This window comes from Pezoporus wallicus, unplaced genomic scaffold, assembly GCF_028554395.1.
Source record: "Pezoporus wallicus isolate ANWC-B61680 ecotype Strahan unplaced genomic scaffold, APGP_CSIRO_Pwel_v1 contig_4161, whole genome shotgun sequence".
Classification (NCBI taxonomy): Eukaryota; Metazoa; Chordata; class Aves; order Psittaciformes; family Psittacidae; genus Pezoporus; species Pezoporus wallicus.
Genome location: NW_026639584.1, coordinates 2734720 through 2761752, shown reverse-complemented (window position 1 = coordinate 2761752; position 27033 = coordinate 2734720). Strand labels below are relative to the sequence as shown.

Below are 27033 nucleotides of genomic sequence, written 5' to 3'. Positions count from 1 at the left end.
TCAGACTTTCCTCCATACAGATTACAGTTGCAGTTACTGTAATGGAGGGAAGAAACCCCAGAAATCACAAAACAAAACCAAATAAAAACATAAAAGCTAAAATTCAGTTCCTAATCTTTTTGGAAGGCCTTGAGCTCTGTGAAGGAAAGGGTTTTCATATGGCTCTGTCATCAGGATTAATCCTACACTTATAGAACTAGTGTAACCAGTTGAGAAAGTTCTGCTATTCAGTTTGGCTTCCCTGGATATGTTTCCATTACAGTGGGAGAGCAGAATAAGGTTTATTTGGCCAAGATGTTTTATAAGAAATGCCCTCTCTTTTCTTTGAATCACAGGAGAAATTTTTGCTGGGATAACCTTTGGGAAAACCTACAGGAAAGAGCTTTTTCTAATAATTGCCCATGGAGTAGACATAAACTGTTAGAGCTAAGTCTTATTAATGGGAAAAATTAGGATAATGAGTAATAATTTGAAATAATTATTTCTTTACAAACACAAAATTGTATTCCTTTTAAATTTGCTTTCTGTGTAAGTGAATTCCTGCAGAGTTGGGTGAGATGGGAATTGGGTTCACCCCTGGCAGGGAAAATCTCTCAGAATAACTTTTATGTCCTCGAGAAAGGCCCAGGGTTAATTTACATATTGTTTGATGTGCAGTTTAATTCTGGCTAAGAGAAAACGTGGCCTAATCAAAGCTGCTGCAAAGAACAAATTCCCACAAACTGATGAATACTTTTTAAATAGTCGTTGCTCTCAAATTATATCTAATTTAAAGACTTCTACTTTATTAATGATGCATCTACAATTAAATTACTTAAAAAGACTTTATCAGATTACAGCATTAGCCTGAATTCTGTGGCGTAGTCTGCAGTGAATATATTTATGTACCTCTTACAGCACTCTCACTAGCAGCCTCTCCATTTGGCATTCTTGTGCTCCTTTGTTTCTGTTTTGCTCTATTAAAAACCAAACCCAAAAAAATCTGGGCCCAAAACACTTCATATTATACTTCAATTTGAAAATTGTAACTGAAAAAAAAATGAAAAAGAAAAAAAAAGCATTTAACCTAATTATTTAGTTTGTTTCCCAAAACTAAGTCCATCTTTCCCAGCCTGTATGAGCAGAATCTTTAATCAGAAGAAATGAAACCCATCCCAAGTGACTGGATTGATGAGGGGTCTATGGACTATTCGGAAAGCAAATGAAGAAAACAGTAAATGAATGAATTCATAAGCAGCTGTGTTGCAGCTACAGAGCCTACATGGCTAAACCTCAGTGAAGACATGAAATCATAATTTCTTCTGTTCTTGGAGTCATAGTAGGGAAAGAGGTTAAGATCTACTGATGGCAGAAATAGAAAAGCTGCTTCTATGTAAAAGAAGTTGTTTCTCTGCCGAGTGCTAGCACTGCACTTTGGGACCCAGGTGTGCAGTATGTCTCTCTGTTTTGACAACAAGAGAAGCCCCTTGCTGTAAGATGACAGCTCCCATGTTGCAGGGAGATGGAGAATATCCCAGTGAAACACCTGAACTTATATATTTGAATATCCAAGAACTTGAAAGCAGAAGCCAGTTAATAGGAAGAGATGCTACACTTCTCTAAACTGTGGGGAAACTGAGGTCTCTAGTGTGCATGCCATTTGCATCCATAGGGGCTAGTGGCACTGCTGACTGAACGCAGCCTCCGTTCCCTCCATAGGTGCACGGAAGGAATTTGCTGTCCATTGACTACGACCGAAACATACGCACAGAGAAAATCTATGATGATCACCGGAAGTTCACCCTGCGGATCATCTATGACCAGCTCGGGCGCCCGTTCCTCTGGCTGCCCAGCAGCGGCCTGGCTGCTGTCAATGTCTCCTACTTCTTCAATGGGCGCCTGGCTGGGCTGCAGCGTGGAGCCATGAGCGAGAGAACAGACCTGGATAAGCAAGGCAGGATCGTATCGCGCATGTTTGCCGATGGGAAGGTTTGGAGCTACACCTATCTAGAAAAAGTAAGTGATGTTGTTTGACCTGCTGACAGCAGCTACAAAGAGACAAAGTGCTACTCGGCTTCATTTTAAGTCCTGTATGTAATACACACACACACACACACACACACACACACACACACACAGATTATCTACAATTTGACATGTTCTAGCTGTAAAGAATCCCTCTATACCTGGTCTCAAAATTCCATATTTTTCAATTAGTCAACTAATTTGACTAATGTTTAATGGTAAATACATTGTTCATGGATTGTGTCTTTTGATACGTTCCTGGAAGCAGCTGGCTGCCATATAATAGCATAAACTGAACACACTGAATTGCCCTTAATGAAGACCAAAAACACATCATTAAACCTGACAAAAGGTTCAGGTAGAAACAGGTAATTCATCTGTAATTATTTTTTAAATGAAAATATGGTAAAGCATTTTTACTTAGCCCAACTAAGACACTTCAATCATAAGTGCCTTAAATACTTCAAAATTGCGTATTCATTCCCTTCTTTGAACCTGTTGTTTTAAGCAAACCAGAGCAAATATTCTCTGCTTTTTGTCACACATATTTCACAGTAATAGTTGTGAATTACAACTGCTAGTGGCAAAGTAAATCAAGTAATTTATCTAACACCTCTGCATCCCTCAGAAAAAATGAAAACAAAAAGGTCCTACTAGTGGGAGGGCAGCTAATAGATTTCTAACCTGCACTTTCCTGGAGTGTCAGCATGTTGATTTCCAAGTAGCACATCCTGCCATCTAGCAATCTGACAATATTCTTGCACAGCTTTATGCCCCTAACTGATGCATGTCATTCTCTTTTGATTGATTTAACACTAGTGCCTTCTCAGTAAACTTTCCTTTACTGCCCTGAGAGGTCACATGCTGAAAGCTGGTTACTGTGTATTAATTTTCTCCCTACAGTCGATGGTACTACTGCTTCAGAGTCAACGCCAGTACATCTTTGAGTATGATTCTTCAGACCGCCTTCATGCTGTCACCATGCCCAGCGTTGCTCGGCACAGCATGTCAACTCACACCTCCATTGGCTACATTAGAAACATTTATAACCCTCCTGAAAGCAATGCATCAGTGATTTTTGATTACAGTGATGATGGGAGGATTCTGAAAACATCATTTTTAGGCACTGGGCGACAAGTCTTCTACAAGTATGGAAAGCTATCCAAGTTATCTGAAATTGTTTATGACAGCACTGCAGTTACTTTTGGGTATGATGAAACTACAGGTGTCCTAAAAATGGTGAATCTGCAAAGTGGAGGATTTTCTTGTACAATCCGTTATCGTAAAATTGGTCCTCTCGTTGACAAACAGATCTACAGGTTCTCTGAAGAGGGTATGGTCAATGCAAGGTTTGATTATACCTATCACGATAATAGCTTTCGAATCGCAAGCATCAAGCCTATAATAAGTGAGACGCCTCTTCCAGTTGATCTTTACCGTTACGATGAGATTTCTGGCAAAGTAGAGCATTTTGGCAAGTTTGGAGTTATTTATTATGATATAAATCAAATTATTACTACAGCAGTTATGACACTGAGTAAGCACTTTGATACCCATGGACGCATTAAAGAAGTTCAGTATGAAATGTTCCGATCTCTTATGTACTGGATGACTGTCCAATATGACAGCATGGGAAGGGTAACTAAGAGAGAACTGAAACTTGGTCCATATGCCAACACCACCAAGTATACCTATGACTATGATGGAGATGGGCAACTGCAAAGTGTAGCAGTAAATGACAGGCCAACCTGGCGTTACAGTTATGATCTGAATGGAAACCTTCATCTACTGAATCCTGGAAATAGTGTCAGACTGATGCCTCTGCGCTATGACCTGAGAGACAGGATTACACGCTTAGGTGACATACCCTACAAAATTGATGAGGATGGATTCCTGTGTCAGCGAGGCTCAGACGTATTTGAGTACAACTCCAAAGGACTCTTGACAAGAGCTTACAACAAAGCCAATGGGTGGAGTGTTCAGTACCGTTATGATGGACTCGGCCGAAGGGCTTCCTGTAAGACTAACCTGGGGCACCACCTACAGTACTTTTATGCTGATCTTCACAATCCAACAAGGGTCACTCATGTCTACAATCATTCCAATTCAGAAATTACCTCTTTATACTACGATCTGCAAGGCCACCTCTTTGCAATGGAGAGTAGCAGCGGGGAAGAATATTATGTCGCCTCTGATAACACAGGCACTCCATTAGCCGTGTTCAGCATCAACGGCCTCATGATCAAACAGCTTCAGTACACAGCATATGGGGAGATTTACTATGACTCTAATCCTGATTTCCAGCTGGTTATTGGGTTCCATGGGGGGCTGTATGATCCTTTAACCAAACTTGTCCATTTTACCCAGAGGGACTATGATGTCCTGGCTGGACGCTGGACATCTCCTGATTACACCATGTGGAAAAACATTGGTAAAGAACCTGCTCCTTTCAATCTGTACATGTTCAAGAGTAACAACCCTCTAAGCAATGAACTGGATCTGAAGAACTATGTAACAGGTGAGACTTTGTTACATTCCTTATTAACAACACTATGGTTTGGAAGTTGATCTGGGAAGGAAATCAGGCTTCTTAGCCATTTTCTGAATCTTCCTGTCCAGGTTGGGCCATTTTCCTTTTTGTGCTATGATAAGGGCTGGCTAGTCCTGATTCTTTGATGCTGCCCCTGCCCAAATGAAGGGCACTAAATAAGAAGCCACAGGGAATTTATGGAGGGGAAAAAAATAAATTAACTCTCAAAATGAACTGCTGACTGAGCCCATGGGCGCATTATGAATTAGTGCCAAGAACTGATTTAATTAAACCTCTTTTCACATTTAACTTTTAACACACAAGCAGTTTTCAATCTTTAAAGCCAAAATATTGATTTTTAGAAATATTCTTACCCCTTGCAAGTGTAAGAAATGTGATGGAATGTGTAGAGCTGAGGAAGAGAAACAATAAAGTAGTTTTGATTGCAGATGTTAGAACTGGGTAAAACTTGTAACCTCTTCTTAATTAGTAGTAATTTTTCACTTAGTGAGATCACACAGTGCTCAAGCCTGCTGCTGGCAACTTCTAAAAAGAAAGGTAATTAGTGTGTCTTCAGGAAAACCTTTTCTCAGCACTGAATATGCAGTATCCAGTAATTAGAGCAGTGGTATCATTTATAAAAAGGAGCTATCTTAATTTTAGCAGTAATTTGAATTTCAAGAAAAGTGCATTTCCTTCAGAGAAAATCGCAGCAAGTTTCATTGGTACATTGGGGCGTAACCATGTGTGTAACATCCCAGAGGTTCTATTGGAGCTACTTTCCAATTTAGAGATAGTGCAACTTGTATCTGATAGTGTGAAAATACTAGTGACTAAAATGACCTTGGGATCAAATTCTGTTGTCCTAAATTCAAGTCCTATTTTCATCCAACAGTGGATGAAAATTATGAGATCTAAATCACTGGTTTAGTTTTTCAGTGTCATCTTACGATATTTTGCTATGTTCTGAAATTTCATTCATTTAATTTATTCACCCACTGGATGAAGTCTGGGAAGATCTATTGCATTTGGTCCACACACACCTTGCAGTCTGTAAAAATACTTCATTGGTGATGAAAATATTTGTTGCTGTATGGACTAAAGAGATTCTCTTGCACAAGAAGGGATTATGGTGGTCCTGGGTTGTCATAGCTTAAAAAGCAACCCAAACAGAAAATAAAAGAGCTACTTCCCCACCCCAATCCATTCTTACTGTTAACCCCTGACACTGCTTTATTCATAGGTTTTGATGGAAAGGAATTCCTGTACCAAATGCAGTGCTGCAAAGCAGAACGGTAACTAATTTGCATATAGGTCTTCCTCTTTTTTTGTGGAAATAGGGCAGCTGAAGTGAATTGTTCAGGAGATACCATTATACCATAAAATAAACTGCAGCCTTAAAAAGGAGCAGTGACCCTGTGCTGTCCAAAGCTACAGGAAAAATACGGTAGTCACTGTGTGATGGGAGATATATACAAAGGTCTTTACAGAAACAGAGGATCTTACTACTAATTTTAGTGTCAGAATGGCTAACGAAAGGAAGAGTCCCCAGCCAGGGAGTACTGCACTTTTTATGGTGTAATATGTTGGGAAAACAGGCTTTGCAACAGCAAGCAGGCTCCGTGCTGTGTCTGAGAGTGTCCCCAAGGTCTGTGTGCAGGGTGGGTGCTCTGCTGGCACCCCATGTGCCTGTGGCAGCAAACGGAGCTGCTGTGTACCGTGCCTAGGGTGCTGTAAATGCAGAGACCCTTGCAGCAGGAGTGCCCTTCACAGTCACATCTCTTCAGACACGGGGTTTGGCTCACACACGCAAGCAGCAATAGCACCATCAGGAGCTGTTGTAGGCCAGTGAGGAGAGAAGGCCACTGGAAAGGATGGGATTTTTAAACAGAAATGGTCATGAATATAGGTCCAAATCAAATGAGAAGTGCCTGTGCTCCCACACTTGCTGCTCATCCCTGTGGCTGGTAGAAAAGAGAAGCAGGAAACAAATGTAAACCAGGGTATGGGCTTTTCCATTGTTGTTAAAAATGTCCCTTGATGACTAAAATACATCATAAGTTCTTAACATGTGGTGAGTGAGAGTTACTGTTATTTAGTGACTTGGGTTTTTCAGCAAGATATGAGGACAGAGTTTTACTGATTGAACCCAGAGCTGGAAATTCCGAAAGCTCACTGCAGAGCTGAGCTCTGACCCTCCCAAGCAGCTCCTGCTTTTCCATACTGGGCCTGAAGGAAAGGTGAGGATATTCATGGTGTCTAAATTTAGCCCTCTGAATTACAAGTCTAGCTCCTCACTGCATTTAATGGAGCCTCCAGAGACCCGGTGACAGCTAATAGAAGTAGGACGCAGAAGGCAAGCCATGTATTTTCCCCAAGGACTTTGCAGATGTTTCTAGGAGTACTAACCTAATAAAACATCATTTAACAATAGAGTTTGTAGGTTACAGGAGCCACATCAGAAGGTGTCAGAGATGGAACAAGTATTGCATACAGTGAAATGTTTGGATAATCCATGTGCTCTAATGGAATAAGGATGAGCAAGGTCCTATATCCCTGTTGAACTATTTAGGGAACATGTAAAGCAATATTTCCTGTGCCTGCTCATGGTGGATTACTACAGGTCTATCAAGTGCCGTGCTGTAATATAAATGATGTGTTCCACAGCTGCTTGAAATCAAGGAGGTCAAGGATGGGTTTCTTAAATTTTTTGATTTCTTACCTTTATTACACACATTCATTTCTCACTTGCCTGCTTCCTTTTGATTTCTAGATGTCAAAAGCTGGTTGGTGATGTTCGGATTTCAACTTAGCAACATTATTCCTGGTTTCCCTAGAGCAAAAATGTACTTTGTGTCACCACCATACGAGTTGTCTGAGAGTCAAGCATGTGAAAACGGACAGGTAGGCAGAAATATGAAGTTATTTCTATGAATAGAAGTGCTGGCTCTCGTGTAGTTACAGTAGAAGGCCAAGTATTTATTTCTGGGTAAAACTAAGGGAGTATAGCTAGATTTTATCCTAATGAACATATGCCTTTCTTGCCAGCCTTCATTGTTATCATAATTGCAGTGTCATTAGTTTGTCTTTTATTGAGTTCTTCCTTGATTAACAAGTTGTAACTCGATTAACTTGATTAGCAATGACAAAGGGAGACTTTGTCAGGGCAATTCATCATCTGTTGTACCTTTGGAAAAACCATCCTAATAACATGTGTTGCAATAAACTTAGGTTGGTATTTGCTAAGGAAAGATTCTTCTTCTCCCCCGGAACAGGATTTCTCACCATTTTTTGTCTATGCTTTTCCTAGTTAGAGGCTTTGGTTTGCTACTCTAATTACTACAGTTAAATTCAGTTACAGCATTCACACTTGTCAGGTTAAGGATGGAAAATGGTATATAATAAATAAGTATAGCTTTATAATAAATCCCAACCCGTTAATAAACTTAGAGTACTAGGCCAACTCCGAACTTAATCTTTGTTTTTACTTCACATCTGTGGTAATACAACAGAAAGGATTGTATAAACCTAAGCATACCACTTTACAGACTTCTAAGTCATTTGAGAGTTTAAATCCCTTCTTTGGGAACTGCTTTGTTATTTTGGAGCCCAACTTTTACCTAGTTTCAGAGGCTTGCATTCCAAAGTCTTTTAGTCATCTATGCTGGTTGAAATCCCAGAAGTGCTGTGCTGTCTTTTACTAGATTGAGTCTGTTTGGTTTCAGCTCAGATTAAAATTGTTCTAGTCTTGGATTTTACTATTTCTTGTAATGGACATTCTGTAATTTGCCAAAATTGAGATCTGTGGTACATGTGTGCTGCAGAGAGTGATTAATGAGAAATATTGAATCTGGTATTGCTAATAGCAAAATAATTTGCCAAATGAGTACTTCTCTGATTCTGAAGGATATACGGGTAGTGGAGGGTGGTCTTCCCATAGCACAGAATTTCTCACTGCATAGATCTCCTTTAAAAAGCCAAAGCAAAGGTTAGTGTTGGTCTCTGAAATGAGTATTTTGAGATCTATATCTTCTTTGGTGGTTTTGTGCCTTCTTTTGCTTTCCCCAGCTAATTACAGGAGTTCAGCAGACGACAGAAAGACACAACCAGGCTTTCATGGCTCTTGAGGGCCAGGTCATATCTAAGAGATTACATGCCAATATTAGAGAAAAAGCAGGTCGCTGGTTTGCCACAACCACGCCTATCATTGGGAAAGGAATCATGTTTGCTGTGAAGGAAGGCCGTGTAACCACTGGCGTTTCCAGCATAGCCACAGATGACAGCAGGAAGATTGCCTCTGTCCTGAACAGTGCTCACTACCTGGAGAAAATGCACTACAGCATCGAGGGGAAGGACACCCATTACTTCGTGAAGATCGGCTCGGCTGACAGCGACCTCGTCACCCTCGCCATGACCAGCGGGAGGAAGGTGCTGGACAGCGGAGTCAACGTCACGGTGTCCCAGCCCAGCCTGCTCGTCAGCGGGAGGACTCGAAGGTTTACCAACATCGAGTTCCAGTACTGCACCCTGCTCATCAACATCCGCTACGGACTGACCCCCGACACGCTGGACGACGAGAAGGCCCGAGTGCTCGACCAGGCTCGGCAGCGAGCGCTGGGAGCAGCCTGGGCCAAGGAGCAGCAGAAGGCACGGGACGGCCGCGAGGGCAGCCGCGTATGGACAGATGGAGAGAAGCAGCAGCTTCTGAACACGGGAAGGGTGCAAGGTTACGAGGGATATTATGTCCTGCCCGTGGAGCAGTACCCAGAGCTAGCAGACAGTAGCAGCAACATCCAGTTTTTAAGACAGAATGAAATGGGAAAGAGGTAACAAATTAATCTGCTGTCATCCTTTGCTGGATGAATCAGTAGTCATAACTGTTATCTCCTCTCCTAAGGAGATGAAGACCTAAATGGGGGCACTAGGCTGAGCTACTCTGGGATAGTAAGTGGCAAAAAGCTCATATTTTTTGAGTTAAATGCCACTGTTCAAGTGATTAAAACCCACATCCTGAAGTGGACTAAAGCCAGACTGAAAACTCTAACCATACAAATTAAAAAGTACCCCTGAAATATTACCCACTTGTTCTGGGTCTAAAGGAAAACAAAAAGAAGGCCTCGTATTGTATTACCTCACTCCATTCACATGTGAGCAAACTAAGAAATCCAAGTGGGCCACTTTCACTAACCAGCTGATGAAACACAGATGATTCAGACTGCTTGTTTGATAAATATCCAAGAGGTTTTCATTTAAAGCAAAATACAGGTGCATTTAAAACATGACTTTGGGGTGATTTGTGTGTAGCAACTGGAGGACAATGAGAATGCAAGTGAGAGCACACTGGAAATAGGAAAGCAAAATATATTTAAAAGTAACAAAACCACACTTGCACTCTGACCCTCCCCTGGTCTGGCCTGAAGCTTAACTTACTCAAAGAGGGCAGAGTGTAAAGTTACATTCAAAATGGTGGCTATAAATCACTACAAATAAATTTCATACTCTGTTTGTCTTTGAAGATTTCCATTGTGGACAGTATAACACAGTTACAGGGTGTAGTCTGTTTAGATTCAGTAGTTTGTTGGTATCAGTTCCAGTAGAGCTGTGGGCATTGTGTTAACACTATTGCAAATGGGCACCACGTCAGATCACCCTGTACATACATCAGCCAGAAGGCACAATCACTGTTTCAGATTTAAAAATTATTAGTGTGTTTGTTTGGTCGAGAAACTGAGACAATCACATTACAGTCACCACAGAAAAGAAAAAAAAAAAAAAAGAGAAAAAAAAAAGTCTAATAAGAACTTTGGTACAAGAACTTTTTTGTAATATACATGTATGAATTGTTCATTGAGTTTTTATATTAATTTTAATTTGCTGCTAAGCAAAGACTAGAGACAGGCAAAGATAATTTATGGCAAAGTGTTTAAATTGTTTATACATAAATAAAGTCTCTAAAACTCCTGTGAATTACTTGTCTTCCATTGTGAAATCTTTTCAAAATGAAAAAGTCAGTGTCTTGCTGCCACCTAATGCACACAGCATCTCATGGGGCACAATGACGTGCTGTTGGACCATGGATTCTGCAGAGGGCTGGTCCTTTGACCTCCGGGTAAGCAACACCTCACCCAAACCTCCACTTAGGACACAGCAGAAAACTGGTACCTGTTGTTGAAGTTCCCCCGTGCACCTCCCAACCAGAAACCCTCAAACTGCCATGTTTCAATCCTGGAATCAGTTTAATTGCACTAAAGTGTCCTCCAAACAGTCTGAAACTGCAGCAACATGCTACTAAATGGAATGTGGAAGGCAGTGCTGTGAGCCAGGAAGTCTCCATGAAATCTGTCTTCTTTGGGAGATTGCTTATTTCTGCCATTCATTAAAAACTGGAGGTAAGCTCAAAGACCCTCTCCTAAGCAAACAGTCACTCCTGGTGATGTTGAAAGGGAACCATCCATCAACTAGAGCCCTGCTGCTTTTATCTCATTTCAGTATGTAGCTAGGGAGCTCTACTTAATTTTGAGAACAATTTTGCTTTTGGGGTTGCAAATGAGTTTTTTAATTATTCATGGTATAGACAGAGATGCTCGAGTTGATTGTGGGTATTAATTCACTCCAGGTCACTTTTAAAGCAGAGCAGTTCAGTGGCTGTGTTCTGGAACACCTACAGCACTCACAAAGTGCATCTAATCTCCATTGTGATGAAGCCTTGCACCCATGTGCAGGGCAGGGGAACCCTGAGCTCACTTACTTACCCTCTGAAGGCTGATTCCGGGTACACTTTCAGATGAAGCCCTTTGTGCCCATCACTGCAGATGTTTTTCTGTGCTGATGGACTTGAAGTGCCGTTATGCTATCACGCTGTTCTTTACCAGTGAAAACTCTTAATGATGTATTGTGATTTTTTTTAATGGAGGCATAAACCACGACATACCGAGGTGCAGACACTTCATTGCCACAGCTTTTCTGGGTTACCCTTGGCCTGTACTGGTAAGCTTCTTGGGTCATTTTTTGGAATGAAGTGTTTCTCGCTGTTGAGAGGGTTGAAACCAGAACCTGTTGCACAGTCCCTGGTGTCCTTTATTCTGTTACCATTCTCCTAAAACTGAAACTCTTCAGAATTAGAGATTCTGCAACTTCAAAGGGAAATGCAGTGAAACTAAAAGAAGTACCTTTTTAATATGAATTACTGTGGGAGGAGATGTAACAGGTTTGCAGGAGAGGCACTCCCTGCGTGGCTCCTTTGCATCATCGGGATGTTCTTAAGCACATTTGGGGGTGGTTCAGTCATGTTTGCATGAGCAGTATATCTGCATGGGCAAAGCTCCCTGCCTGTCCTTTGGGCAAGTAACTGTAGTATGTCCAGTGATGTAGAAAGCCTTGTGTGGTGCATCAAAGAGATTGGAAGAGTTACTGTGCTTTGTCAGTATGACAAAGAGCTAGATGCTCTCATGTCTGTAAAAAACAGCTGACCGTTAGAGGCCTTACTAAAGAGCTTTTCACTTAATGAATGGGGGAGATAGCTGTATTGATGTGGCCATGGTCAGCCTCTTCCTACCTCCTCTCCTGTGGGCCCATCCGAGTTTCCTCTCTTTCTTGAAGTATCCTTTTCTCCTTTTTCCTTTCTACAACCCTCCCTTTCCTAATTCCCCTCAAATCGGTATCTCCTGCTCCTCTCAAAGCTCTTCCTCTCTCCTCCTTGCTACACTTTTCCATGTGGAATAGGCGATTAACCTAAAGCAACACGAAGGAGGCATGAACTGGGATCCTGCTTATGGGAGAGAGGTGCCTTTAACAGTGATGCTGTGGCTGTGTCCCCACCAGTGCTGTGACCAGGACAGGCCAAGAGCAGCCATGCAAGGACCTGGCCTGAGAAGCTGTCCTTGCTGTGGGAAGGCATGGTGCCTGAGCCACAGGTGTGGGTTTGTCCTTCTAACTCCCTTGAGCATCAGCTGAGGTGTCTGCAGAGTGACGCAAACCTGGGAACAGGCTCCTGTTTGAAGCTAAAACCAGATGCAGGATCAGCATTAGAGCGTGTTTCCTTTTTTCCTATTAGATTGCTGTAACTGAAGGGATTTGGTATTTAGAACCTTGCATTTCCTGACTTAGCCCAAAGCCTGGGACGTGCTTGTCAGTGTAGGCTGTGACTGCACATCCTGCTCCTCGCCACCACTGGTGTTCCCTCTCAAGGCTGCACTCCACAGCACTTTGGCCGCATGATGGCAGTTCTGCCCAGGAGACACTCGGGGGTACCAGCCTTTGCCTCCTTGCACTGCCTTGCCCACACCAGTCCCCAGCAGTGCCTTGTCAGCCTTCCTGAGTGGCCTTGGGGTGTCCCAGATAAAGGCACCAACAGAAGCTCCCCTTAAAGCTGGGCCAGACCAATGGATCCACGATACTCTCATGGGAACACGCATGGGGAAGGAAGCATTTAGACCTTATTTGTCTTTCCTTTGCTACCTGGAGTGCAAAGACTCACACACACACACACACTGGGCTCTGGGAATGCGCAGTCTGAAACGTGCACAGGCAGTGGCTTTGGCATTGTTAGCTTTCACCTCCCACCCCTGGGGTAATGTAGCCCCTAAGAGGTTTCCTGACAGAAATGACTGTGCCAACAGCATCCTGCCTCTGTAACATCACCCTGTAAGCCCCTGATCTTCATGTAGCCCAGGCTCATCATTGCTGTAAGAGGAGAAAGCTAGATATCCCTCCTCTGTCCTGGACATGACCGTAGCACCTCCTCCTAAGCTCTCCCATGGTTGTTGGTCAATAATTTCCTGTGCAAACAAGTATCAGCCTTCCCCAGGAATTCAAGAAAACTGCATCAGAACTGAGTGCTGTTGAGTAACTTGTATTAACTGCTTCATGCTGACTTTTCTGTCAGGTTGAAGCTTTTGCTGACAAGTCTTGCAAGCTCTTCAAAAGCACTTGGCGATGATCAAACATGGGAACATGTTCGACATTCAGCTCTGAGGCTACAGCCCTAGGAAACCCAAAAGGTGAAGTTTTTGTCACCCTGTGATACTGTCCTCTGTTCGTCTTGCATGAGAGCCACTTGATGAGATCTGACTTATACTCAGGAGGCCTTTATTTTAACTGTGCATGTGTTCAAAGGTGAGATCTTACCTTACAACTAAGATGGGATGGCCTCACAAGTCCTACAGCAGCCAAATATTAAGCACAAGGCTCTTAACCTCAGGAAATGCAGATTCTATCTAGAAGGCAAGACTTTCTACAGCAGTATTTTCTCCAAAGAGGAGCTAAAAGTAGATGTCCCTGGGCAATTCTGAATGTGGGAATGGGGCTCCACTACTCAGATGTAGTGTAACAGGCTCACTGGCTCTAGCTAAGTGGGGTAATAAAGAGGTACCAGGGTATCTCTGCCTTTGAGCTTTTCTGCCAACAAGGAAAGTTCCTCCCCAACCTCTTCAGGTGCATTCTGCAGCAAAAAGGTTTACAAGGATTACTTAGTTTCAATCATACTCATTGCAAAAATCTGCCACTCTGGAGTCAAACTCACTTCTCCACCTCAGTGGCACCAACTGCTCATGTGAGTTTAAGACAGGGCATCACTTGCCACAGTGCAGTGGCTGAGGCAGCTGCAAAAGACATTTTACTTGCCAGATCTCTTATTCAGCAAAGAAGACCTACAGCCTCACAGTCTGTCAGCCCATGTGTCATTGTCTAACCCCAGCCAGCAACAGCACCACACAGCCACTTGCTTACCCCTCCCCTTGCCCCAGTGGGATGGGGAGAAGAACCAAAGAAAAGCTGTTCTGAACCCACAGGTTTGGGTTGAGAACGGCTTAGTAAATGAAATAAAATATAATAAGGACTGTTACTAAAAGGGAGGTAACTAAAAGAGAGAGAGGAATAAAACCCAATAAACACAAGTGATGCCAATTGCTCACCACCCACTGACCGATACCCAGCCCGACCTGAGCAGCAATCTGCCCTTCAGGGTGACTTCCCCCAGTTTATATAGTGGGCATGACATGCTGCGGTATGGAATATCCCTTTGGCTGGTTTGGGTCAGGTGTTCTGTTTCTGCTTCCTCCCGGCTTCCCGTGCCCCTCCTCCCTGGCAGAGCATGAGGCTGGAAAGTCCTTGATTAGAGTAAGCATTGCTGAGCAACAACTGAAACATCGGTGTTATCAGCGCTGTTCCCAGGCTAAATCCAAAAAGTGCAGCACTGCACCAGCTACTAGGAAGGAAGTTAATTCTATTCCAGCTGAAACCAGGACACCATGGAAAATAGTGAAGGATTGCTGGCTGTAGCAGATGGCTCCATTGGGCAGAAGCTGTCACAGGAGGCTGATGGTGCTGGTAGGTACCATTATTCATATACTGTACACTGTAAATGCTTGTTTAGGTCCATCATGGCCAAAAATTCTCCCCCTTTGCCATGTATGTCTGTCATCTCCCTAACAAACACAGTTTTATGCAATGCTTAAACATGACCAAGAGCTCTAGAAAGACAAATACTATTGCCAGTGTTGAAGCACAAACTGCCCTGTGCTGGTAAAGCCTTTTCTGCTTCTGTCCAACCCAAGGCAGCAGTGCTGGGCAGATCTAGAATCACAATCATGAGCTGTGTGTCTACAGCTACATCTGACAGGTGATGTAGTAGCATGAGTGACTGGGAAGAGCAAGTGGTATTTGACCGGCAGCCGGTCCTGGGTCACACAGCAGTCATCTCTGCATGCTGCAGCACCCTCACAGCTGGACCCATCACACTGGAGGGCTGAGTTGGTCATTTCAATCTCAGCTGACCAAGAACTCTCTATGTGGCACAGACACCACCAAAACCAAGTGAAACCCGAGGCGGGAGCACCGGTGGGGTGTGCTCAGGTACCACATCAGGCACCCAGCCAGGTGAGCAGCCTAGAGAGCAGCCTGGCAGGAAGGCAGGGCCTCGACCCTGCCACCTCTCCCATGCTTTGTTTGAGTGGCTGCAAGCACCCTGCACGCTGCAGGTCAGGCAACCCCTGCAGCCACAGCCCCAGGGTCACTGTGGAACTGGGAATGTGGGGTTTGCACCAAGGCAAGAGTCAGTGCCCAGCAGGTGCCTTGCACCCACCCGTGTGCAGCTCAGCAGATGCCACCAGCAGGGCCCAGGCTTCCCAGTCCTTCTGCATCAGGAGATGGGTGTTCCTCTTTCAGAAGTCCTGCAGGAGCTCTTTGGGATACACATCTAATGTAACAGGTCAGGCTTCCCCTTATTTCCTTATTCATTACAATATTTCTGTAACACCTTAGCCTCCACCGAGGATTTTAGGGTTCTGGGATTAGAGTCAGGCTCCTTCTGTGATGATTCTGAGCCAAGGAGTTAAAAAAAAAGCCAAGTAGTAAAGTAAAATGTGGTAAAAGCACCATGGGAGAGAGCCATGTGCCAGCTTCCAGAGAGGAGTGAGTGAATGCAGCCAATTTATAAATCCTTAACAAACAGGATTTACAATGGAAGTGGCAGTTAAGCCATCATGAGTGCAGAGGGTGGCAGGCAGTATGCTGTAACGCTGTCCGTGCTGCGTTACAGCACCTCAGCAGCACTGCTACCAGAGAAATGATATTTACAGAAGTTTTACATCTGTAGATAACAGCTCCTGGCAGCTTGAGTCTGATTTTGTGCTTGCATATAAAAGGCAAATCTGCCAGCAGGATTGTGTTGGCTCTGCTTTAGCAGCTGCCTGTGCTGCTAAAGCCCACGCCTGTGCCTGTTTCAGATACCTCTCCCCCCCCGACTTCATGAATGAAGCCATCATTGCAGATGAAAGTAAAACATCCGAAACACTACTCAGTGCTATAAATGAGTAATCCATTGCCAGTGATCAGCAATAGTCAGGGACTCAATAGGCTCTTCTCCCTGGCAGTGTCCAAGGCCAGGCTGGACAAAGCCTTGAGCGACACGGTCTGATGTGAGGTGTCCCTGCCCATGGCAGGGGGTTGGAAATGGATGATATTAAGGTCCTTTCCAGCCCAAACCAGTCTGGGATCCTATGGTTCCTGATAAACCAGAGTTTTTCATCTGTCAAAGGTTCCTCCTAGAGCTACAAACCAGATTCATGTTTGCCTCTGTGCACTGCAGTGACACTTCTGAATACACATCTTAATGCCTGGTCTCTGCCCAGAAGGGGAGGGAGGAAGCCATCAAAAGGCCATGACAAAGCCCTTGGGAGGAGAGCTCCCACACCTGACGCAGCAGAGGGCCCTTAGTAAAATGAAGGGGATGGTGGAGGCTGAGGCGGGTGTGGGAGCCCAGCTCCTTTCTCTAGGTTTCACAGTCACGGGTCCAGTGATGCTCACCGCTGTGAAGAGCAGGGGCTCAGAACCAGGTCCACATGGATTTGTGAATACCTCCAAGGGCGAGACCACAACCTCTCTGGGTAACCTGTTCCAATGCTGTCACCTTCTGCCTAATGCAAGACAAGCTGTTGCTGGCCTGCTTTGCTATAATGACTGGCTCATGGTCACCCTGTTATCCCCCAGGTCCTTCCCTGGAAAGCTGCTTTCCAGCTGGGTGGCCCCCAGCTTGTTCTGGTGCTTGGGGTTGTTCCTCCTGCGGGGCAGGACCCTGTGTTTCCCTTTGCCATGCTTCATGTTGGTTCCTGTTGGTCCCTTTCTCCAGCCTGTCCCGCTGGATGGCACAAGATCCTCTGGTTTGCCAGCTTCTCTGCCCAGAACCTCCCCCGGTTGCCATGATCCTCCCAGCTGCCTCAGTGCTCCTGGGTGCATCCCAGCAAGTCCCAGGGACTTGCCCATGTCCCATTTGTTGCTCCCTTACCTCATCCTTGCTCCAGAGCTTCTCCCTGGGCAAGCTGAGTCTAGATCATACCAGGAAAAGCCAGAGGCCATGGAGGCATTGAGTGTCTCAGCCTCCTCTGTGTCACCAAGTCCCCCACCACAGCTGGCAGAGAGCTCGCACTGACGTGCTGATCCTTACAGAAACACAGGCTCTGCCCCCTTGCACCCAGCCCCACTGCTGAGCAGCACTGCTGGGCACCACAGGGCACTGTCAGACACTGCTGGGCACTGTCAGACACTGTTGGGCACCACTGGACACTGCCAGACACTGTTGGGCACCACACAGCACTGCTGGGCATCACTGGGCACCACTGGGCACTGCCGGACACTGCTTGGCACCACAGGGCACTGCTGGGCATCACTGGGCACCACTGGGCACTGCCAGACACTGCTTGGCACTACAGGGCACTGCTGGGCATCACTGGGCACCACTGGGTACCACTGGGCACCACTGGGCACTGCTGGGCACCGCCGGGCACTGCTGGGCACTGCTGGACACTGCTGGGCATCACTGGGCAACACTGGGCACCGCTGGTCATCACTGGGCACCACTGGGTACCACTGGGCACTGCTGGGCACCACTGGGCACTGCTGGGCACCTCTGGGCACTGCCAGACACTGCTGGGCACCACTGGACACTGCCAGACACTGTTGGGCACCACACAGCACTGCTGGGCATCACTGGGCACCACTGGGCACTGCTGGACACTGCTTGGCACTACAGGGCACTGCTGGGCATCACTGGGCACCACTGGGTACCACTGGGCACCACTGGGCACTGCTGGGCACCACTGGGCACTGCCGGACACTGCTGGGCACCACTGGGCATCACTGGGCACCACTGGGCACCACTGGGCACCTCTGGGCACCGCTGGGCACTGCTGGACACCACTGGGCACCACTGGGCACCACTTGGCACTGCTGGGCACTGCTAGGCTGCACAGCCACTCTCTCCCAGCCCTGCACAGGGGCACTGCCTGGCAGCAGGACACAGTTAATGGAACTGCAACACCCACCGCAGTTTAAACCGTGTGCTGTTTGCCTGGGGAGGTGCCAGGTTTGTAGTTTGTGCTCCCGCCAGCCCCACTGACCGTGTCCACCTCCCCTCCTGCCCCAGCCCCAGCAGCTCCCGACAGGAGCAGCCAGGTAGATCTCTGGCTGTTGCATCCACCTCGGCTCAGCCGCCAGCTCCCGGTCTGAGGTGTGACAGGTACCTGTCACACTGCTGTCCCCCTGCTCACAGGCTCACCCGGCTTCACGCGGAGTTCAGTGATGCGGGGGACCTTGAGAGGTGAGGTGGATCGATAGCCATACCACCAGTAAAGCTCAGTGCTGCGTTACCAGTCAGATGGGGATGAGCAGCATCTGTAAAGCAGCATTCGGATTACTAAAGCATAGAATGAGTGGTCCTTAGAGACCAAGCCACATGTAAAGTATTTTCCAAGTGAAACTAAGCTGCTTAAATGGACAGTTGTTTCTTTACTGTCCCTGATTTATGTAATAAAGTAACTTGGTGGGGTTTTTTCTCTGTCTCTCTCTCTGGGGCTGCAGCCATGAGGTGCTGTGTGCTGGTCAGGAGCAGGGCTCTGACTCTACAGGGCTGTCAGCTGCCCCGCAGCCCTTCCACTACTCTCCCTGTGTAGCACAGGGGACAAATCCCTGCTGCTCAGTGATATCAGCACCACCTCACCAGCCTCTGCGTGCCCAATGCAAGATCGTATCTGACTGAAACAGCCTGCTGCTGAGCAAGTGAGATGAGAGGTGGGAAGGGAAAGCCTCGGAGAACTTGTTTCTCCCTTTGCAGCACTTTGCCCTTCACTGGTACAAGTTGTATTGTCCCCTTTGGGACCTGCGGTGCCACAGACAGCAGTGGCAGCTCGTGGTGGGCACGGCCCTGCGCTGCTCTGGCACTTGGCAGCAGCAGACGTGCCGCAGAACAGACTGCCCAGGTCCTGGCTCCCGTCCCACAGCTGCCGTGCTGAGAGCAGCCACCTCACAAGAGCAGCCTTGGCATCCTCACCAGCCTGCTTCCTGCTGGGAGAGACCACGGCACCTGCCCTTCACCAGCTGCTGCCCCACTGAAACTGTCCATTAACGCTGGTGGGAGGCAGCGGCAGGAGAAATCCGCTCGCAGTGCCCTGGTTTTGCTATCCAGTGTCATTTTACAAAGGAAAAACCACATCCAAAGGGTTAGTAACATAACGCATGTCAGCAAAAGTCAATGCCACTCTGCTTGCCCTGGGCCAGGCACACACTGCCACCATGGTGGTGCCTGTGCAGCTCCGGTCGCAGCGGGGCTCGGCCTCCTCGTTTGATGTGGCGTGCTGATGGCACTGCGGTGTTTTTACAGCTCCAGAGGATTGCTGGTATCAGTGCACATGGACACATATCCTTTTACAAGCCTGCACACGTGCAAGCTGTTCCCGCAGCAAAAGGCCCTTGTCACACTTGATAAGGACGAGCTCTGGCTGTGCTGTGTCTCGTCGCCTCACAGCACGGGCTGGAAGTGACTCTGGCTTTGGGAGGCACAAGCCACGCTGGCAGGAATGTGAAAGTTCATACTTTAGGTCAGGAAGGTGGAGTGCTGGGGCGGCTCTGGAGCTGGTGAGCTGGCAAGTGATCAGGAAGAAGCTGCTTACGGGACAAGGTCTTCCTAACTTCTGAAGAAATAATGGGACAAAGAAAAGCAGTTGATACCAAACCAATAAATTTTGCTGTCTTATGTGCTCTCCATGACAGGTCGATGGAATCATAGAACGGTTTGGGTTGGAAAGGACTTAAGATCCAGTTCCAACACACCGCCATGGGCAGGGATGCCTCACATTAGACAGTGTTGTCCAAGGCTCTGTCTGACCTGGCCTTGAACACTGCCAGGGATGGAGCATTTACCACTTCTCTGGGCACCCTGTGCCAGAGCCTCAGCACCCTCACAGGAAAGAACATCTGCCTTGGATCTAACCTGAACTGCCCCCGTTTCAGTTTGAACACATCACCCCTTGTCCTGTTGCTACAGTCCCTGATGAAAAAGTCCCTCTTCAGCATCCTTGTAGCGCCCTTCAGATACTGGAAACTGCTCTGAGGTCTCCACCCAGCTTCCCTTCTCCAGGCTGAACAGCTCCAACTTTCTCAGCGTGTAAAGTGTTAAAACTTGAGTTTTTCATAACTGAGCCTGTTTGGCCCTTTACACATTCACAGCAGCAGGGCCAGGCTGGCTGCTGAGGACAGGCCTGCCCCTGCCGCAGCTGAGCGCTCAGCACCAGTGCCATGGCATTGGGCACCAGGCACCTGGGAGGCACCACTGGCAAGAGCTGCCAATGCCCCATGGGGACAGCCAAACACCAGGGCACTGTCACAGGGGCTCACACCATGAGAGCAGCTCCAGCTGTGCTCAGGTGCTCCTCCATTTGGGTTAAGCAGCTCCTAATTATTGCAGGGGAGAAAACGCACATCTGGCTCCTGGTGTTTGTTGCAAGGGATGTCCACACAGCTGGGGACGGCAGGGGCCTGATCTTCCAGCAATGTCAAGGGAAGACTGCAGTGCAGTGCTTCCAGCAGGCACACAAGGGTCTCATAAAACAAGAGATAAGGGTTGTTTGGGGGAAAAACACACAAGCCAGGAAAAAAAAAAAAGCCCACAACAAACCCCTGTTTTGTTTGCAGGGGAAAAAACGTCAAAGCACCCAAAGGTCATAGTTAGGAATTTATTCCCTCACTGCAGCTTGTTTGCTGAAAGATAAAGATCTTCGGTGCAGGTGTACAAAGTGCCAAGGATCGTGAAGGCAGCACAGAATAAACCTGTGTCTAAGTGACATGCTCGTGGCAGCCCTGACAGCCCTCGGAGTCACAAACTGTCCCTGTCACCAGAGCCCTGTGACACATCCTGTTCTTCCGAGGCAGAGCTCAGCTAGGGAGGGCTTCCCTGCCTTTGGGGTTACTGCTGCTGCTATGTTAGAGTCAGCCTCACCTGTGGCAGTGGATGGCCTGAACATTGGTCCTGGTGCAAATATTGACCTGTGGCTTGGCAAACCCTGGTTCAGCAGTGGCTGGGGGCTGTTCCACAAACAGCCCTGCTCAACGGCCCTGCCACACACTCACTGCCAGCTCCTGCTTACAGCACACTGCTTCTGAACAGAATAGCCCAAAACTGTACAGCAAAGGATGGATGGGGGGGAGGGAGGTGGAAATCTCTCAGTCCTGGCAGGTTGTTGTTCAAGTGCTCGCTGATGCAGTTGTAGTTCAAAGAGCATCTGGTCAGGGAAAGCTTCAGACCTGCGTCCTCCTGTGCCCTCAAGGTAGTCCATGCCTAGCGGCTGAGGAGGGATGGATGTGGATAGTCCTACAGACTTGCTGCTGCATGTCCTCTTCTATGCCCATGAGGTTCGCAGTGGGTGAGGCTTCCCAAGACGGTAGCTTCTTCCAACCCAGGTCTCTTGCACTGACTTTTCAATCATGTTTTAGCCGCCATATGCCATATTCTTGACTTTTCCCTCACATACGTAATTTTATCCTATGTACTTAGAAAAGCAAGTCATATATTTACTACTTAATAAAAACAATATGGGGGATTCTTAATGTTTTCAGTGCTTAGGGCAGCATAAAGAACTGCCTTGTGTTTGCTAATGCTGCTCATGATAAGCACCGTGGCGAAGACAGCTTGAAATTTAACATTAGAAATCCAGCATCCACTGCCTGAGGCTTTCATAAAAGAAGGATGAATTAAACTTTCCCCTTTGTCAGAAACCTTTATTTAGTTTGATTGGCTTATGAACAGCAGGTCTCCAACCTCCCCACACTGATATCCCAGCTGCCCTTTTCATTGTATTTAGTTTAACATTTCTTTCTCGATGGCTTTCTCTTCTACTCTCTGCTGCCTTTGACACAGCCCATGCAGAAGCCTGGGTGGTTTCAGTCAGTTTGTTGTTTGCTTCACTGTGCAAGTGCAGGTGGTGGTGGGTCATGCTGCAACCCAGGATGATGGGATAAAAGCAAAAATAAGCACATCCTAATGGATTGATCAGAGACTGGGTGGTTTGTCTGGGGAAGTGGCAGTATTGCCTATGCACGCCTGTGTTTAAGTGGCCAGAACTGTCAGTAAGGGTGAGAACTGTAGGGACAGGAGCTTCCCAGCGCTTTGTTAAGGTGCTGCCACCAAAGCCAGCCACCAACAGGACTGTGACCTCCTCACTTAGGACCCAGGAAGCTTTCTGAGCCTGCTTTCCTGGCTCCTGGTGCTACATTTTATGTTTCTGCTTCTACAGTGAGCTTGGGAGTCAGATACAAGAGGTTTTTTTACACTACAGGACCTCAGGTATGATCAAGAATATTTGCTAACAACTACTTCAACATCTTATTTCCTGCTTAGACACCTAAGAATGTATGAAGCTATAAACAGAAAACATAACAGAAACTAAAATGTGGGTTTGTCTGTAGCCCAGCAGGACGATTGTAGCTCTCCCAGTACACTCTGGGGCACTGCTGAAGTCCCCTGGGCTTTGACAGGTGCTCCAGCTCTGCTCCTCAGTAATGTGTGGTGGGAAACAGGAGGAAAAATAAAACTGCCAGAAAGCACAACCTAAACTGTAGCCTAAAGGGACAAAATACCCCAGAGCTTTGTTTTCTGCACAACAAAGTGAAAGAGATAAGCAGGCATGTTGGATCACTAAAGATGCGCCCATATAGCAAACCTGACCGAAGAGCATCTGCTTGTGTGGATGCACTTTGTGAGAGTGATCAGCACATTTCCTAAGGTGCAAGTCCCATTGTGAAATTGCTCCAAACAGTGCCCAGTTGGGGCATAGTTAACTAGGGACATGGTAGTGGCTTGTCATGGCTGGCTTAATGGCTGGACTTGATGATCTTAATGGGCTTTTCCAACCTAAACAATTCTATGATTCTATAGCCTCTTCTTTCACAGACTAGGTGGGGACCTCGCACAACCCTCTTGTGAGAGGCCAAAACACAGAAGAAATCCAGCCAGCAGATTTCCTGGGGTAGGGGTGAAACCCAGGCTATTTAGCAGAGACCTTGCTAGGCGAACCTGAAACTCTCAGCCCTCCTCACATCTGCCCTTGCCTACATGACACTGTGTGTGAGCATGCACTGTACCAAACACTGGTGCCTGCAGGACAAAGACACAGATGCTTCGGCTGGAACAAGGGGTGCCAGGAGCTGTGGGACACTGGGCAAGATGCAGGCAATACCTGCCAATACCTCAATACCTGCCAGAGAAGGCTCCAGCCTCCAGAAATGGGGCTTTTAAGGAGCAGTTTGAAAGAAAACAATGAAATGGCTTTGCTAAAGTCCACAGAAAGAACCTTTCATGTTGGGACTAGAAAGTACAGCACATTGTGTGCACTCCTCCCTGCTGCCTGAGTGCCTCTGCTCTTCCCGCTGGGCTGGAAACAGCTTTGGGAAGTAGGAAGGCTTTGGGTTACCTCCAAACCGCAATGTTCCATCTTTCTACACGTGGTTTGACTCTTTCTTAAATAACTAAAATGCCTTTTGGAAACTGAACAAAACATGCACATACTGTTTGGGGATGGGCAGGGAGGGAAGAGGCTTTCTGGAAAGAAAGATAAGGTAACCCACCACAGAAACAATATGATTGCTTCAAGCTGAACAGTGCTGGAAGTTTTAGCCAAAATGTGGAATTTCAGGTAAATGTAATTGTTCCCTGGCAATTGAATTTAAACCCATTTGTCCTCCCATTTCAGTTTAAACACCTGAAGATATTGGGTAGGAGAGCAATATTGTGCTTTAGGAGCTTTTGACATTTGTGGTTTTGTTTACAGTCTATTAAGAATAGAGCTATTAAGAATATTCTACTAAGAATAGTCTGTTAGGAATAGTTTAGCTATAAAAATAAAGACTTTTGAATGCATTAGGAAAAAACCCCAAGAAGCAAGCAAGCAGCTTCTCTGAAAGAAATCACCAGCAGAAAATGGCTGCTCTTGTTCCCGGATAATGCAACACCTGGCCTGCCATGGGCTCCACAGAGCTGGATGGGCTTTGGGATGTGCAGCACATGAGGTTGTGCTGGAGATGTTGACCCCAGGCAAAGAGAAAAAAGAGGTTTCTACAGACTTTGCTCTCTGCTCTGTTCTTGCTTTTTGCAGCGGTAAGAGCTCACCTTGGAACCAAACCTTCCCTTTCTTTGCTCATGAGAAAACAATCACCTGTTTGTTTATTGCTTTACAGTTCAAACAGACGCTGATAACACTGAATTCTTTTGTTGTGAGTCTAAGTGGTAAAAGGGAGTAAGTTACCACACGCACATTCCTGATTACATTCATAAATTCATATGGTTCAACAAGACGGCTTTTTATACCGAGTTAAAAACAAAGAGGAGTTTAAAACCAAGATCTTTTGACCTGAGTCAGAACTACCTGTAAATACTTTCCAAGGTATTTATTTCATAAGCAATTCTCTTTAAACATATTACACAATGACTTTTGTTCCTAAACACAGTGGATGACACCTGGAAAAGGGAAGTATTTGGTCAGCTTCTTCACAACCTTTCTCTGTACAATCTATGCACGTTCTGAAAACATGAAAAAGCGCCTTACAATTAAACATGCCTTTTGGAACTATCTCTATGCTCAAACATAGGAGCACAAATACAGTAACACTAAAAAACCCACATTTGTTTGTTACCCCTTCGTAATTCACTTGGTCTCCTGTAATATTTTAAACTATTTGTTGTTGCTGATTTTTTTCTGTTCTTACAGACCCCCCTTTTAAATGTCTTCAGTTCTTTGCTGAGTGCTTTACAAAGAGAGAACCCCCATTATCCACGAGATTAGAAGCAGTAAGGAGAAAATGATGGCCGCAGGGAGTAGCCCAGCGCCCCACAGAAATCCATTGCACACCACTGGCGCCGGCCCAGGCTCCCGGCGGTGCTGGTGTCTGCTCGCTGGAGCGGCACTGCTCCCAGTGCTCCCGGCCTTTGCTTCCAAAAGAAACCCAAGCTTCATTTAGAGCTGTGGCAGATACACTAGTTATTCCCTTATTCCTGCTTTTTTATTAATTCAAAATGCTTCCATGTGGTCCTGTTACAAAAGCAACACATTTAGTGCCTCCCTTCAAGCCTGGCTTTAGATAAAATGGGGTTAAATTGGGCTACTTTCCAATGCCTCACTTTCAGTTTTACTTGTCTTCATTTTCTTCCCTGCTCAACCACTTCATCAGCCAACTGCTACTGCATTCTGCTTTGGCCTCTGGAGATTTAGCAGTTCTGACTCCCAGCAGGTTGTCAGAAAGCATGAAAGAAGTTATCTTACCCTCAAAATCTGGCACAAAAAATGAGATGTTATTTCTAATTGTCTTTCTCGCTTTTACTTTTCCTCTCCAGCCCTTCGGGGCTCCCCTCTTCCCATCCTCCAGTTTCCCTTTCCCCCCCTGTGCTTGGCAGGGATCCCCGCTCCATTCTGCTGTTTCAATAGCTGGAGCTCTACCGCGCTTCTTGCCGTTCCCCCGCCCTGGTCAGCCGGTGCCTGACACTGGATGGTGCTCCCCAGGGAAACACTACCTCACGTAAAGCTCCCCTCATTGCCCGCGTTAGCGCGTGGCCCGGCCATGGCGGGAGCTTGTGTGCTGCCATCTCCTCACAGGCAGTCTGTTCACACCTCCATGACAGAAATAAACCAAGGCTAAATTACTGGGCAACAAAGCTGGCGAAGGGCAATGGAGCTGGTGCAGGGCCTGGAGCACAAGTGTGATGGGGAAGGGCTGAGGGACCTGGCGGGTTCAGTGTGGAGAAGAGAAGGCTCAGGGGGGACCTGATCGCTGCCTACAAGTGCCTGACAGGAGGATGGAGCCAGGAGGGGGTGGGCTCTGCTCCCAAGGAACAAGGGATGGGACAAGAGGAACCGGCCTCAAGCTGCACCAGGGCAGGTTTGGATGGAGCTGAGGAACAATTCCTGCCCCAGAGGGTGCTCAGGCATTGGAACAGGCTGCCCAGGGCAGGGCTGCAGGCACCGTCCCTGCAAGTGTTCACACAGCGTGGAGACGAGGCCTCAGTGCCATGGGTTAGTGGTGGCCTTGGCAGTGCTGTTGGACTGGATGAGCCTGAGGCTCTTTTCCAACCCGGTTGATTCCGTGACTATGAAAGCCGGGGACGGAAGGCCGGCGTGGGCACGTCCTCACAGCTCCTTCCGCACGGCACCCGGCTGCGCCACAGCCGCGCTGAGGTACCAGGGGCAGCCCCCGCTCTGGCCAGGGCCCTGTGCAGCGCAGGCACCACCCCGAGCCGCCGGGTTATGTCCTGTACCGGGGGCCGCAGCTGCCGCTCGGAACCCGCGGGTCACCCAGGCCCTGCGAACGCCCGCAGCTGCACCACCCTCCCCGCCGCCAGGGGGCGCGCTCGGACACGAGCCGTTGGGCGGAGCCTCCAGGAGCCGGCGGTGTGGGGCGGGGCCGGCGCGGGGCTCGCGGAGGCAGCAGGAAATGGAGGCGTGAGGGGCCGGGCGGGCCGGGCTCACCCGCGGCAGCGCGCACCGGGCCCCTCCTCAGCCCGGCCACGCCTCAGCTCGGCCCCACTGAGTCCGGCCCGCCTCAGCCCAGCCCCGCCTCGCCTCGCCCTGCCGCGGGCCCGGCATGTGAGGCTGCCCGGCGGCGGTGGCTCCCTGCGCGGCTGGGCCGGCGCGGGCCCCGCACAGTTCCTCGCTGCCCGCAGGAGGTGAGGCCCGGCCCGGCCCTGC

At 47.2% G+C, this 27033-nt stretch overlaps 1 protein-coding gene across 6 annotated transcripts in view; it reads left to right on the top strand.

Annotated features, from left to right (window-relative positions):
* The window catches only part of TENM2 (teneurin transmembrane protein 2), a 679035-nt gene extending 668534 nt beyond the window's left edge, over positions 1-10501 (top strand). For all 6 annotated transcript variants that reach the window (XM_057415147.1, XM_057415146.1, XM_057415150.1 and 3 more), the window contains 4 exons: positions 1699-1995; positions 2908-4522; positions 7308-7438; positions 8603-10501. In XM_057415147.1, the coding sequence (XP_057271130.1) occupies positions 1699-1995; positions 2908-4522; positions 7308-7438; positions 8603-9364 (2805 nt within the window). In that variant the 3' untranslated portion in view covers positions 9365-10501. The remainder of the gene's footprint in view (positions 1-1698; positions 1996-2907; positions 4523-7307; positions 7439-8602) is intronic.
* The last annotated feature ends 16532 nt before the right edge of the window (positions 10502-27033 follow it).